Source organism: Mixophyes fleayi, chromosome 11 (assembly GCF_038048845.1).
Source record: "Mixophyes fleayi isolate aMixFle1 chromosome 11, aMixFle1.hap1, whole genome shotgun sequence".
NCBI classification, from domain to species: domain Eukaryota; kingdom Metazoa; phylum Chordata; class Amphibia; order Anura; family Limnodynastidae; genus Mixophyes; species Mixophyes fleayi.
In genome coordinates this window covers 76,820,883-76,833,459 of record NC_134412.1, presented here as the reverse complement: position 1 = coordinate 76,833,459, position 12,577 = coordinate 76,820,883, and the positions used below count along the sequence as shown (strand labels likewise).

General features: G+C 42.7%; 1 protein-coding gene across 5 annotated transcripts in view; it reads left to right on the top strand.

The window, feature by feature from the left end:
• The window catches only part of ACAP3 (ArfGAP with coiled-coil, ankyrin repeat and PH domains 3), a 135,041-nt gene that overhangs the window by 102,429 nt on the left and 20,035 nt on the right, over positions 1-12,577 (top strand). For all 5 annotated transcript variants that reach the window (XM_075189741.1, XM_075189738.1, XM_075189740.1 and 2 more), the window contains 9 exons: positions 3,587-3,699; positions 4,648-4,699; positions 5,944-6,044; positions 8,149-8,260; positions 8,736-8,944; positions 9,737-9,806; positions 9,898-9,992; positions 10,931-11,139; positions 12,353-12,451. In XM_075189741.1, coding sequence (XP_075045842.1) covers positions 3,587-3,699; positions 4,648-4,699; positions 5,944-6,044; positions 8,149-8,260; positions 8,736-8,944; positions 9,737-9,806; positions 9,898-9,992; positions 10,931-11,139; positions 12,353-12,451 — 1,060 coding nt within the window. The remainder of the gene's footprint in view (positions 1-3,586; positions 3,700-4,647; positions 4,700-5,943; positions 6,045-8,148; positions 8,261-8,735; positions 8,945-9,736; positions 9,807-9,897; positions 9,993-10,930; positions 11,140-12,352; positions 12,452-12,577) is intronic.

Here is a 12,577-nt window from a genome sequence, read left to right as displayed (position 1 = left end):
CTGTACTCTGGGGAGAGCAGGCAATTCTCCTGATTCCCGTCCGGCTCTGCAAATTAAGTGGAGGGGGCGGGGCTTAGTGGCGCTGTGTACACGTCATTGTGGCCCCACCCCCTACTTTTTTTGGCCAAAAAAGTGATGACTGCTTTGGGGGCGGGCTATCGACACAATTCTTTGAGGCCCGCCCCCACACACTCACTTGCCTCCCAGGACACAAGTTGCCAATGTTGGCAACTATGAATTAGTATCATTGTACCCGTTCAACACACCCACTTGATGTGAATAGCATTAAGTCATGCCCACCATTTATTTTTTTGTATTCCTACTCCCCACATCTGCCAGGGCAGGTATGCCCTGCATTGTCGGTATGAAAGTAGACAATTGTGAGTTAGTGCATTAACAAAGCAACCAGTGTTGGTAAATTAACCGCCAACACCTGTTCCCTTCCCAACAACAATATCATTCTGCCAAACAAACTGCTTACAGATAGTTTGTAATGGAGAATGTGTCTACACACATTGGGGGCAGCCATTTTGCATTGATTAAAATGCAGCATATCAATCCACTAGGAACTAGTGACATCAATGGGGCTTGAGACAAAAAGTCTGTAGTGAATAGAAGCATTCAGCCCGTAAAATAACTCCCTTCACCGGAGGCATGTTCTTGATATTTTGACATTTTGATTGTCTTTAATATCGACCCCTCAGATCTGACAGAAAGGTCACTGTCTCAAGGGCGAAGAGGCCTGAAATTAATGTTTAAGTGGTTCTAGGAATCCAGGGCCCAACCTGCGGTTTTAAGCGTTTCTATCAATGTCTTCTGTTAAAAAAAAAAATAATAATAATAAGTATGCAGTATATCCTGAGGTAATATACTCCACACTTAGATATATATTCAGCCTCTTAATTACCATGATCATTTTTCCCTCCAAAAATCTTTGTGTTACTGCCGTTCCATATATCTGTAAACTACATGGCGATGGAACAAGATTTTGTTTTAATTAGTGTTCTGATTGAACTTGAAGTTTTGGTTCGTTGCCCAAACTACCAGCAGGTAGGAATCTAATGGTTTCTGTACCTTATAACATCATTATCTAATTAATCTAAATCTAATTATCACCTTGGAAAATCTCTGCAGATATATTCTGCTGGTAATTAACCTAATTGCAATGATTATTAAGACAATTTGCTTGAGTTTTGCCGTCCTTGTCTGTGATATAGATGAGGAGAGGTGGGGGTGTAATATTGCACCATTACCTCTCAAAAATGATGGGCTACCTATGTAATTGCAGCTCCATCTTTATATACAGGGAAGTTCCCGTGTGCTATTTAAAGCAGGGGCAGGCTGGGCTGGTCCCATAATGGCATACTTTCCAACTTTGCCTTGTTGGCCTCAGGGAGATCCCCAGGGAGGTGGGCGTGCGGGGCGGGGCTTGATTAATCACATTATTTTGGCCCCACCCCCTAAATGATTGTCACAATTTTGTCCAATTACAGCAGGGGGCGGGCTATGATGCAATATTTGCGTCATTATGCCCCGCCCCACACCACTTATCTATTGTGGGGATGAGAACCAGGAGGTTGCCCTGCTCTCCCGGGAGATCTCCCAGAAATGCGGCAGTCTCCCGGACATTCCGGGAGAGTAGTCATCTATGTGTTAAAGAAAAACAGCTAATGAATCTCTAGAGACTGAAGTGTCTTTTACATTTCTGTCTCCATTACTGAAGTCATGTTGTCTTACCTGTCAGTCTCTGATTAAATCTTGGTCTCCATGAAAATGGCCACCTCCATAGGGATCAATACATGGACATAGGACACAATTTATGAGCTGTGTCATCAAGCCACAGATGGCAAATCCAACCACATCTTGTACTGGCTCAGCATCAGGGAGAATGCCAGGCTCTTCAGGGAGTGAGGGAGATCACCCCTATTTCAGGGAGTCTCCCTGACATTCAGGGAGAGTTAGCAAGTATGCATAATGGGGTGCCTTGGACTGGGTCACTGGGCCATCTCCATTTTTGTCCTTTAAACTAGGCTACTGAGTGGAGTCTTGCCCTTCCCCCGGGCTGAAATTTGCCAGCCCTCCCCTTATTTAAAGTCACCAGAATTAAAGGAAAATTATTTTCAGTTAGGTCTGATTTCTTTGTGAATATGTGCAAATGTTGTCCATATACTGCACAGAAGATGGGGAAGGGGGAGCAGGAGGACAAATCACGTTGTAATCAGGAGACTGTAGCTTGTGATTGCTCCTCCCACTCACACAATCTTGGATAGTTCTCCCGAACCCCTGGGAGAGCAGGCCTTCCTCCCGCATCCTGCCCACTTCCTAGTGACTAGATTTCAGGCACAATGTATACCTCCTAGCGGTCCCGATACTAGAGGGTTATACTGATTCGTGGACTGCAAAAGGGGTGGGACTTAACAGGAAAGTGGGTGGATTTAAATAGATTTGCCCATCTGTGGGCAGAGTCAGTGTGCACTGGGGGTGTGGCTTACTGTGTCCCACTTCCACGCATCTAAATGTTGGGAGTTATGACAACTTGACCTCCAGTCTCACATTATTCAATTTAATTTAATTTTTTAATGTATTTGAATATTAGTCTTGTGCTTGGTGATGTCTCTAGTTTCTGACGAATTGATAGTCTGCTTCCTCACGAAAATGGCCTACAAAATGGCGGCCTCAGCTTTGTATCAGGTGTTCTTGTTAGCAGCGAGTAATACTGAAACCAGAGCGCTCTTCTTGTGAGAATGTGTGTGTTTTATAAATACTGCTCAGCACTATAAGTACCCAGCAATTTTTATTTTATGTTTTATAGTAATTTGGACACTCGGTGGCACTGTACATGTTTCGTTCTCCATGCAGTCTTTTACTTAAAGGATGCGATGTGATAGCTTTCTCTTATGTTAGTTAGTAAGAGGTGATAAGCAGACTAATAAGGCGTTGCATAGTTATATGTTTGATATGACATAGCATCGTGGAGGACTACAGGAAGATGGCAGCATACGGTCACACAGAGCAGTGTAAATTGTTACAAGAAGTAAAGGATCAGTATTTGATCTGTGTCCCTTATGCTGCTCACTTAGTTCTATTTATTAGATCATTCCATTTTGGTGACATGTGATACACCATATCATGCTGATTAATCACCAAACGTCTAGATCACTTGGACCGCACACACACACTCGCAGGTTGTGGTTCCTAGCAACCAGATATCCCAGCGTGGCTGATGCAATTCCAATAAAACATTACTGTATTGTTTTCTGCTAAATGGACTTTATAGACACAGAGTGGTGTTGGGGCAGTTTATTCAAAGACAACCATATTGCCCAACCTGATTGTTCTGTGTGTGTCCAGCCTCAGGCAGCCAAACCAGTCTCAGCCGTAGTGGTTATTATATTTGAAGAGTGATTGGGTGAATAAGGGCTTAGAGTTACACAGTTAAAAAAAAATATATAAGATCCATTTCAATTTTGTATATATAATAGATTATTTTTTACATAATTCTCTTGGCTACTTACATTAGTTGTCCATTATGCTAAATGTGTTTCTCCACGGAACATATAAGTAATCGTGTATTTGTATTGAACAGGATTTCTCCTATGATGACTCCAAAGCTGAATTTAACGTGGATGCCCCTAACGGGGTGGTTATGGAGGGTTACCTCTTCAAAAGGGCAAGCAATGCATTCAAAACGTGGAATCGGTGAGTACAGAGGGCAGCTTTCACCTGGTTGACAATGCGGATTAATCGGTACAGTACAGGTGTGTGTGGAGGGGTATTTCTTTACCTGGCTCCTCAACCTATGTTACTTGTACCGCCAGGAGTCACACAGACACTGGTGAGGTACTTCAATTTGTTAAAACTATCTAAAAATATATAATTTGTTTTAAGGAAAAAAATATATAAGCCGTAACCAAAGAGCATTTATCAAACATGCACAGACTTAATGGGGTACTAGATATACATACAACAGGGTCTACTTTGTAAAAGCTTACAGGCATAAAGGGGTACTTAGGAAACATTTGCTGACCTAAGTGGGCGCTTGTTATAAATGAATAGATATAATGGGGTTCTTCCTAAACATTTACGGGCGTATGGCAGTATTTGTTAAAATTGACATGTATTGTGGGGTACTTGGTAAACATTTACAGGCATCAGGGCATGTTCTACTTATCCCCATCCCAGCCACATGGCAGGGCACGTGTAGCGTCAATGTGATATTGGGTGACATTGCCACATAATAGGGGACAGCAGATTGGTGCCAGCGTTGTGTTTTTCTGATAGGAGAGGTGACTTTAGCTAAGAAATGAAGGATGCTGACAGAAATGTATTTAGGACTACCTTTAATAATGCAATGTGTATTCTTACAGTGTTGTACTTCCCGCTCCTGCCTACGCAATCTCTAATCTATTTGTGCTTCACCTTAAATCACTGCTTTCGGTTCAGTCATGTGATGCAAGTGGGCGGGGTCTGTTTCTTGAATACAATAGAAAGACTGATCAAGTTATTTATTAACGTGGTTATTGTTTAAAAGCATAGGTACCATCAGCATCCCTAAGAGTAATTCTCTATCCGCTGATCTACACTAGTAACCCTTGCACAGACACGTATTTAATCATTGACCTTTATTTATTTATTTTTATATCACAGGCGGTGGTTCTCTATACAGAATAGCCAGCTTGTTTATCAAAAGAAGTTAAAGGTAAGTGCATTCTGATTCTTGCTGTACCAAACTCATTTAAAAAGTTTCCTAATCAAAATAAACTACAGTCCAGAGGTGCCAAAAGCCATCGTTCCCTGCTATGATTGAACCACACATTGAGATTACCTTTCCATTATTCAACATGTAAATTCTGTCATTTCTACATCGTTATTATTATTATTATAAGAATAGACCCATATAGAATAGCATGCAAAATTTCATTTGTCCTAAAACTGCTACGAGAATAGTTTGATTACATAATATTATTGTGATAGATTTCTTTTAACATCACATAGTGCTGAAAGTGTATTGTGCTGATCACATGCATTGGTCACTGAGGAAACCGCTCATAGTGCTGCACCTCCATTCACCTACTCGCGCTAGTGTTACCGACAAGGTGAATATTAATGCGCAGTAGTGAATGGGAGCGATGGTCTCTGTTTGGGATCAGTGATCCTGATATCGGTGCACTGTTCATGTTGTCTCTGATGGCGGTCTAACCTTAGATTGTACGCTCCTTTGAGCAGGGTCATCTCTCCTCCTGTCTTCACCACTTTTAACTCTGCTCTCCAGCTACCTTGCCCTCCTCCTCCCCGTTCCCTCTTGCTCCCTCTTCTCCACTCTGGGGGTTTCCCTGCCTTCCGTGCCCTTTTGGGCTCCGCCGTATGCGGGACCATCCCCTCTCCCCTCCCCCGCCCCTCTAGCTGTGCTTTGAGATCTCGGAGTTACTGTACGTTTTGTTTACTGTATCGTGCTGTCTCACCTTTGTATTATAACTTTGTTTGTCCCTGTACGGCGCTACGGATACCTAGTGGCGCCCTATAAATGAAAATTAATAATAAAAATAATAATAATATGCACGGCATACTTTAGTGCTGATGTCTTAATGAGCTCTCTGCTCTTAAGATACTGAAGGTGATCTGCTGTCCTGTTACTGCTGTTCCTGTTTTTTTTTTTCAAAATTGGCCTCTCCTTCCTGCCTGAATAAACTATTAAGAAAGCAATAATTGTACAATGTATCTCTCAAAAAGCAATAGTTCTTAATGAACGAAGTCCGATCTGATTTGATTGGGCAGACTGAAGAAACAGGTCTGCCAATGACCCTCCTATGTGGGTGTGTAGATCATCTACCCACCTGCAAAGTGGAAGGGGCACCTTTCTGTTCAGCAGTCTGGATGGATGACCGAATTGTAGTATGTGGGGCTAATATTAGTGACGGGTAATGTCTCTCCTTGTTTTGGCAGGATGTCCTGACCGTGGTGGTGGAGGATCTTAGGCTGTGCATGGTGAAGCCCTGTGAGGATATAGAAAGGAGGTTCTGCTTTGAGGTCGTATCACCCTCTAAGTAAGTTGGAGATGCATAAAGGGAAAACTATGGTTACCACTCAGAAACCTGTAGTCACAGAATACTTTACACCAATAACCATTGCAAATACTGAGAAAGCAGGTATGTAATGTACAGCGAGAGATGGAGAAGACCGTATACACCGACCTATTACATGTAATATTAATTCCGATTATATCTACTAGAAAATTAACATTAAAAGAGTATTCCATGAAAATGTTTATTTAGGTAGTAACTTTCCTCCCCCAAAATACCAGAACAATGGTAATCCCGTGCTCTGGGTTGGTGAAACTCACCCCTGGGTGTACGTGGGGTGCGATGGGATTCCAGTCCCATGGTTCCAGGACTCTTAGTGTGGAATTTGCAGAAACAGGTGGGCGATCAGCGCCAACAGTAGTTAGTTAGTTAGTTCTAGGTACCCACTTGGTCTTGCAGTTTGAGGTATTATTACCCAAATATTGTTCAAACCAACAGATCCATTCTCTTCCATGGAACGCGGCGCCTGGAGGAACCCAGCGCAAACGCGGGGAGAACATACAAACTCCACACAGATAGGCCATGGTCAGGAATTGAACTCATGACCCCAGTGCTGTGAGGCAGAAGTGCTAACCACTGAGCCCCCATGCTGCCCATATATATAAATTGATGTGTTCTGTGCCCATTGACGCTGATCATCAGTGGTGGATGCACAGAGCACTGTTAGATCACTGCCGGCATTCACAGAAGTAAAGGAATAGGTGCTTTAAACTAGGTCGTGAACCCCCTGGTTGAGCGATGATTCACCCTGTGCATCCCTTGTCCAGGCCTCTGCTCACACATGTTATTTTAGGATCCTGCTGGTTTCTGAGTGCATTAAAACATCAATAAGGAATCTGTCTGGATCCATCTGCCTCACATTCTCAGACGTACAGCTTAATTACCATTTGGCCTTTCAGAAATGCATTGCAGCCATCTGGAGGGAGCAGCCCTAAGACCTGATTGCATTAAACCCCCTTTAACTGCGCTTGGTGTTTATTGCTGTATTTGTTTAACACAACAGTAGAAAATCTCTAGCACCACCCAGTGTTGCGTTACGTTACGTTGGGATGATCGATTGTAATGATGGAGTTATACGTCAATGTCTTGAAAAATATAAATAATCCAATCAACCCATCCTTTAAGGCCTTGCTCTGTTTTACATGGAGACAACTTGAAGGGTACATGCATAAAGTGCACAGCTTTGTATGCACCTGGTTTAGCGATCCTGTACATCTCTTGCTGTAGTGGAACCACAAGTCCCAGGAAAAATGCATGATATTTTTGGATAAAAGCACAGTATCTCCCTTATATAATTATGAAGGAATAATAATAATTAGTTACAAATAATTATAACAACAATTAAAGTATTGTTTTATTATTATGCAACATTTCCAGATTAGTCTCATTTGATGATGTCTTTTGTATAGATGTGTAAATCAAACACAGTGAGGGGTCACCGGAGTGCAGATGAATACCAGCATCACATGAGTATTCGCTGCCCACTCACAGGACAGTCTGGTTGGTAATAGGACCAGACAACCATACCTGCTCCTGTAGTGGTAGCATGACGTTTTTATTAACTAGGAATTGGTGGACACCAGCAGCCCATTGTACAGCTGGGGCGGAGGGGGGGCCTACAGTCTCTATTAACTTACCCAAGATCCCTCCATCTGTAACTAATAGAGCAACTGTACCCTGCCTTTCGAAAACTATCTACCAATAACAGCCCCCACTCGTGTAATCCAGTTTGTAAAGTGAGCAGACCTAAGTTGGGATGTTGGGCAGTCAGTGACTGGATAGGCCTCTTCTTACCTCAACTTGTCCAATCAGCGTTGTCCTAGCACCCTGTGTCCAGCCCCACTACCTTTCATAATTCCGTACTGTGAATTAGAGAAGAATGAGAAAAAAGTAGATGTGTGTATATAGTATGTGTATATATATATATATATGTATGTATGTATGTATGTATGTGTGTGTGTGTGTGTGTGTGTGTGTGTGTGTGTCTAAATGTACCTTTTAGATACTAAGGACATTTGTGTTATTAATTGGTATAAATGTCCCTTTAATATTCCTGCGTGTTCCCCAGGAGCTGCATACTTCAAGCGGACTCTGAGAAACTCCGACAAGCTTGGATCCAAGCTGTACAAGCCAGTATCGCCTCAGCCTACCGGGAAACCCCAGATAACTACTACATAGAGGTGGGTGGGGATGCTTCCATTCCACTGGCTGCATTAAGGTGTGATTACCAGAGTCTCCACGTTGTTGAAATATCTGTCCGTTTTGTGCATTACCGCCACCGGTTCACATACACCCTATTCCACACATGTCCAGCCAGATTCTCTCACCAGTAGCTGCAAAATTGTGCTCCCCTCTCAATAGAAGCCCCCTGCCACACTTGTGTACCCCACTGTAGGAGCGTCAATAAGACGTAACATCACAAGAAAAAATGGCTGCTGTGTTGCTCCTCTGCAGTTTTATAGTTGATAAATGACCCTGGTAAGATCTGAAGGGTGTTTTTCTGACATTGATCTACTCATTTCTGTCCGTTTATTAGTGTGACTGCATCGTTAATGCATCACAACGTCTAACACTAGATACAGTCTGTTTCAGAATTAACCTTCTGCAGGACCACCAATTATTAATAGGACTAATCTTGTATTTTTTTGTGGCCAGAGGCTGGACAGGACGGCGTCCCCCTCCACCAGCAGCATCGACTCTGCCAGCGACTCGCGGGAACGTAGCGTCAAGGGAGAAAGCATCTTGCAGCGGGTGCAGAGCATCGCTGGGAATGACCAGTGCTGTGATTGTGGGCAGACGGACCCTCGATGGGCCAGCATCAACTTGGGCATCACACTTTGCATCGAGTGTTCAGGAATACACAGGTGCTCCATTGCTGTCTGACTGTATAGCTGAAAGATTATATCTAGCCCGGACAGGATAACAATCTTCCAGGCCTGTGTTTGAGTCGTACCCTGTATGGGGTTGTCCATGCCCCCTACAGATGGGGTTGTACAATACTTGGTTACATTGTCCATAAGGTTGAAAAAGAACCGGGCCCATCAAGTTCAACCTTTCATAAAAAGGTGATGTACACTCTGCAAGTGAGCAATAAAGAGAAGTAAAGCAGAGGTAGGAATTTTGTTGCTACCCAATCGCTCTTTAGAGTGCATTGCTTGTGTTCACGCAGTGGAGGCAGCCATTTTGTGAGCTGAATTAATATTCGTGGCTCAATGATATCACTGGTTACTAGTCAGCTTTGGAATATTGGTTCAGACCACAAAATGGCTTCCTCCACCGTGTGCTACCTAAAGTGCATCAGCAATCTCTCTAATTCGGTGTTGGCTAACCTGTGACACTCCAGGTGTTTGTGAAACTACAAGTCCCAGCATGCTTTGCCAATCTATAGCAGCTTATTGCTGAAAGGGTATGCTGGGACTTGTAGTTTCACAACACCTGGAGTGTCACAGGTTAGCCAACAGTGCTCTAGTTCCTAGTGAATTGATAGGCTTCCTTGTCATGATACGTGGTCAAAATGGCCTCCACAATGTGCTGTTTTTAAGGCCACATATGCACTCTACGGTCATGTTTTGCTTATCATTTCTAGAAAAATAAATAAATAAACCATACCTATAGATAGGACATAAATGTGATATATGTCTCCTTATCTTTTTTAGGAGTCTCGGTGTGCACTGTTCTAAAGTACGTTCCCTCACACTAGATTCCTGGGAGCCAGAGTTACTTAAGGTGAGTGAGCCTCATGCAGTCCAGATAGTCAGTTGATTTATTGATCCAGAAGTCTGAACATATTACGTGTTTCTCTCTGATCCCTCACTAGCTGATGTGTGAGCTGGGAAACAGTACAATAAACCAGATCTACGAAGCAAAGTGTGAACAGCTAGGCCTGAAAAAACCAACAGCAGGATGTGCTCGGTAAGTACTACAGGCTAACTCCTATAACCTATATCATATAGCTGTGTGCTCCATAAGTCTCAGGAGGCCTGAAGAAACTTCCAGGCTTGTCCTCTAGTTGGCGCCCTCCCATCGGCTCAGGTAAACCTGAGGTGTTCAATAATGTTATGTGGACCTGTAGATCACGTGGTGCAGTGTCGTGGAGCTTTATTCGCTAACTGTTGTCAGCCGGCCAAGAGCGACTCCCTATGATGCAGTAGTCTCTTTATTCTCCATTTCTGTGCTACAGTATTCTTTTTACTCAATTCTCAGTGTCACTGTCATAATACTCCATTTTCTATTTATGTACAAAAATCCCTAAAAAGGAGAACCTTAATCCATTGTGTCCGTAGCTCATCCTGCAACAAATATTGTTTTAGCTCCATTTTACCTTACAATGCTCTTTTTATGAGGTAAAATGGAGTAAAAACAACATGGTTACTGCCCAGCATACAATTCTTTCACTTCAGAGTCTTTCTTCTAACTCCCACCTTGCTTTCTTGGGGTGAACACAGTCTTACAATCTCAGCTCCAGTTTCCAGCAACAACTCAGGGAGATGAACTTCATTGCCAACAAATACAACACTATTCATCTCTGCTCTCTGACTCTGCTCTCCTCCTGTGCGCCTAAAATGGCCGCCTTACTCTCCCCTTGCTGTTTCTCCCATACTTAGCATTTGCAGGAAGGAAGGTCATACGCTACATTCTTATTATTATTTTTACAGCCAGTAAAATGGCTGCCTCCAGTGAGTCTAGGTGACACGGGGGTACTTTAAATATTCACCATTGGGAGGTATGAAGTATAGGCGCTAATGCTTTGTTAAAGTTTCTACGTTTGACCTTATTTCTAAGATATTTTTAAGATACTTTCTATGAATTAATGCCTGCTTATAATTGACTAAATCCAAGTGTTTATGCAGACAGAACAAGGAGGTCTGGATAAAAGCGAAGTATGTGGAGAAGAAGTTCTTGAAGCGGTTGGGGAGCGTCGAGGTAGAAAATGAGAGGAAATCTCAGAGGTGGAGCATGAAGAAATGTCAGCGGAATAACAGCTCCATCAGAGCACCTTCCGCGCGGAGGAAGTACCGTCATGAAGGTGGAAACACGTCTCCAGCCATGCTCTCCTCAGGTATGACCAGCTAGTCATACCCACCAGCACTTCTTTAACACTCCTCAGAACGGGTTGGGTACGTGTCCTCGACTACGAGTCGTGAGCAGGGAGCCGCGGAATGTAAAATATTTTCCAGCAACCCCTCTACTATGTATATTTGTAGGCTCCCTGCATTACTCATTTAACACCACTAATAACAGTATAGTCCCAGAAAGTCACATGACTTTCTATGTGCCGCCTGTGTTTTCATCACGATTCTGTCAAGTAGTGATTTCAAAGCTTCGCTGTTAACTTCTTTTCGTCATTGCCTTCTTCTAACGTCTGGTAAGTCCTTTGTCGGTGTAGTGATAGTCGCGTTAGTGACTGCCACCGCTCAGAACAAGGGGCAGATCTCTCTTCTAGCCTTCTTGCAGCAAATATCACCAGTCTACCCTAAGCCCTCACTTATCCATCGCTAAGAGAACACAAATATTTAGTGTCAATTCAAAGCAAACATAAAGGAATAAAGAGCAGTGTCCTGGGGTGAGCTGCCAGTAGACTTTATGTTCTATGGGCCTGAGTCATTAAGGAAAGTAAGGCAAAAATAGGAGTAACTTTTCTCCTGGATAAAACCATGTTATAGTGCAATGGATGCAAATTAGTTTATTATTTTGCACATAAGGAAAATAATGGCTGCTTATTTGTGTGCTGCATGAAAAATAGCTTTATTTGTATAGTGAAATGTAAAGTTGATCTAGGACATGCCCTACCCCAACTATAAATCTCTAATCACATTGTAAATATAGCTCCCTCTCCAATGCAACATGGTTTTGCCAAGGTGCAAAGTTACTCATTTGTCTTGCTTTACTTTCCTTAATGAATCAGGCCTTATAAGTTTAAGGGATATGTGCATTAGGCTGTAGGAGAAGCAGATATTGCCAAGTAAACTGATGGGCTGCATTATTATTTTTATTATTACAGCCCTTGAAATTTTTTTCTTTACTCTGGCTGATGTTTTCAAAAATGAGTGTAAATTACTCTTAAATTTAAATGACCCCTAAAAGTTATCTGAATAAGTTATTAAAAAAAGTGCTTAGGTGTGCAGTCGAGTCGGACAAACAAGACATACATATTATTTGAAAGAGTTCTGTTAAATTGTTTATAGTTTCCTTTGTCATATGACTATACTGTATAAGGCATTGATATCGTGTGCTCATTGCTTACAATTATCCGTGTGGCCATCTCTTCCCAGCTGCTAAACTTGAGCGAAAGTTCCGTCGAGATTCCCTGTTTTGCCCGGACGAGTTGGACTCCCTCTTCTCCTACTTTGACACGGGTGCTGGGCCACGCAGTAAGTATCTTCCATTGTTCTTCACCACCCGCTATTTTCATCTCCATACAACAGCCCACAAGAATATGTGTAGCGAGAAAATCTCTCCTAAATGTCAATAAAGTCATCTTCTGCCTCGTCATAGTG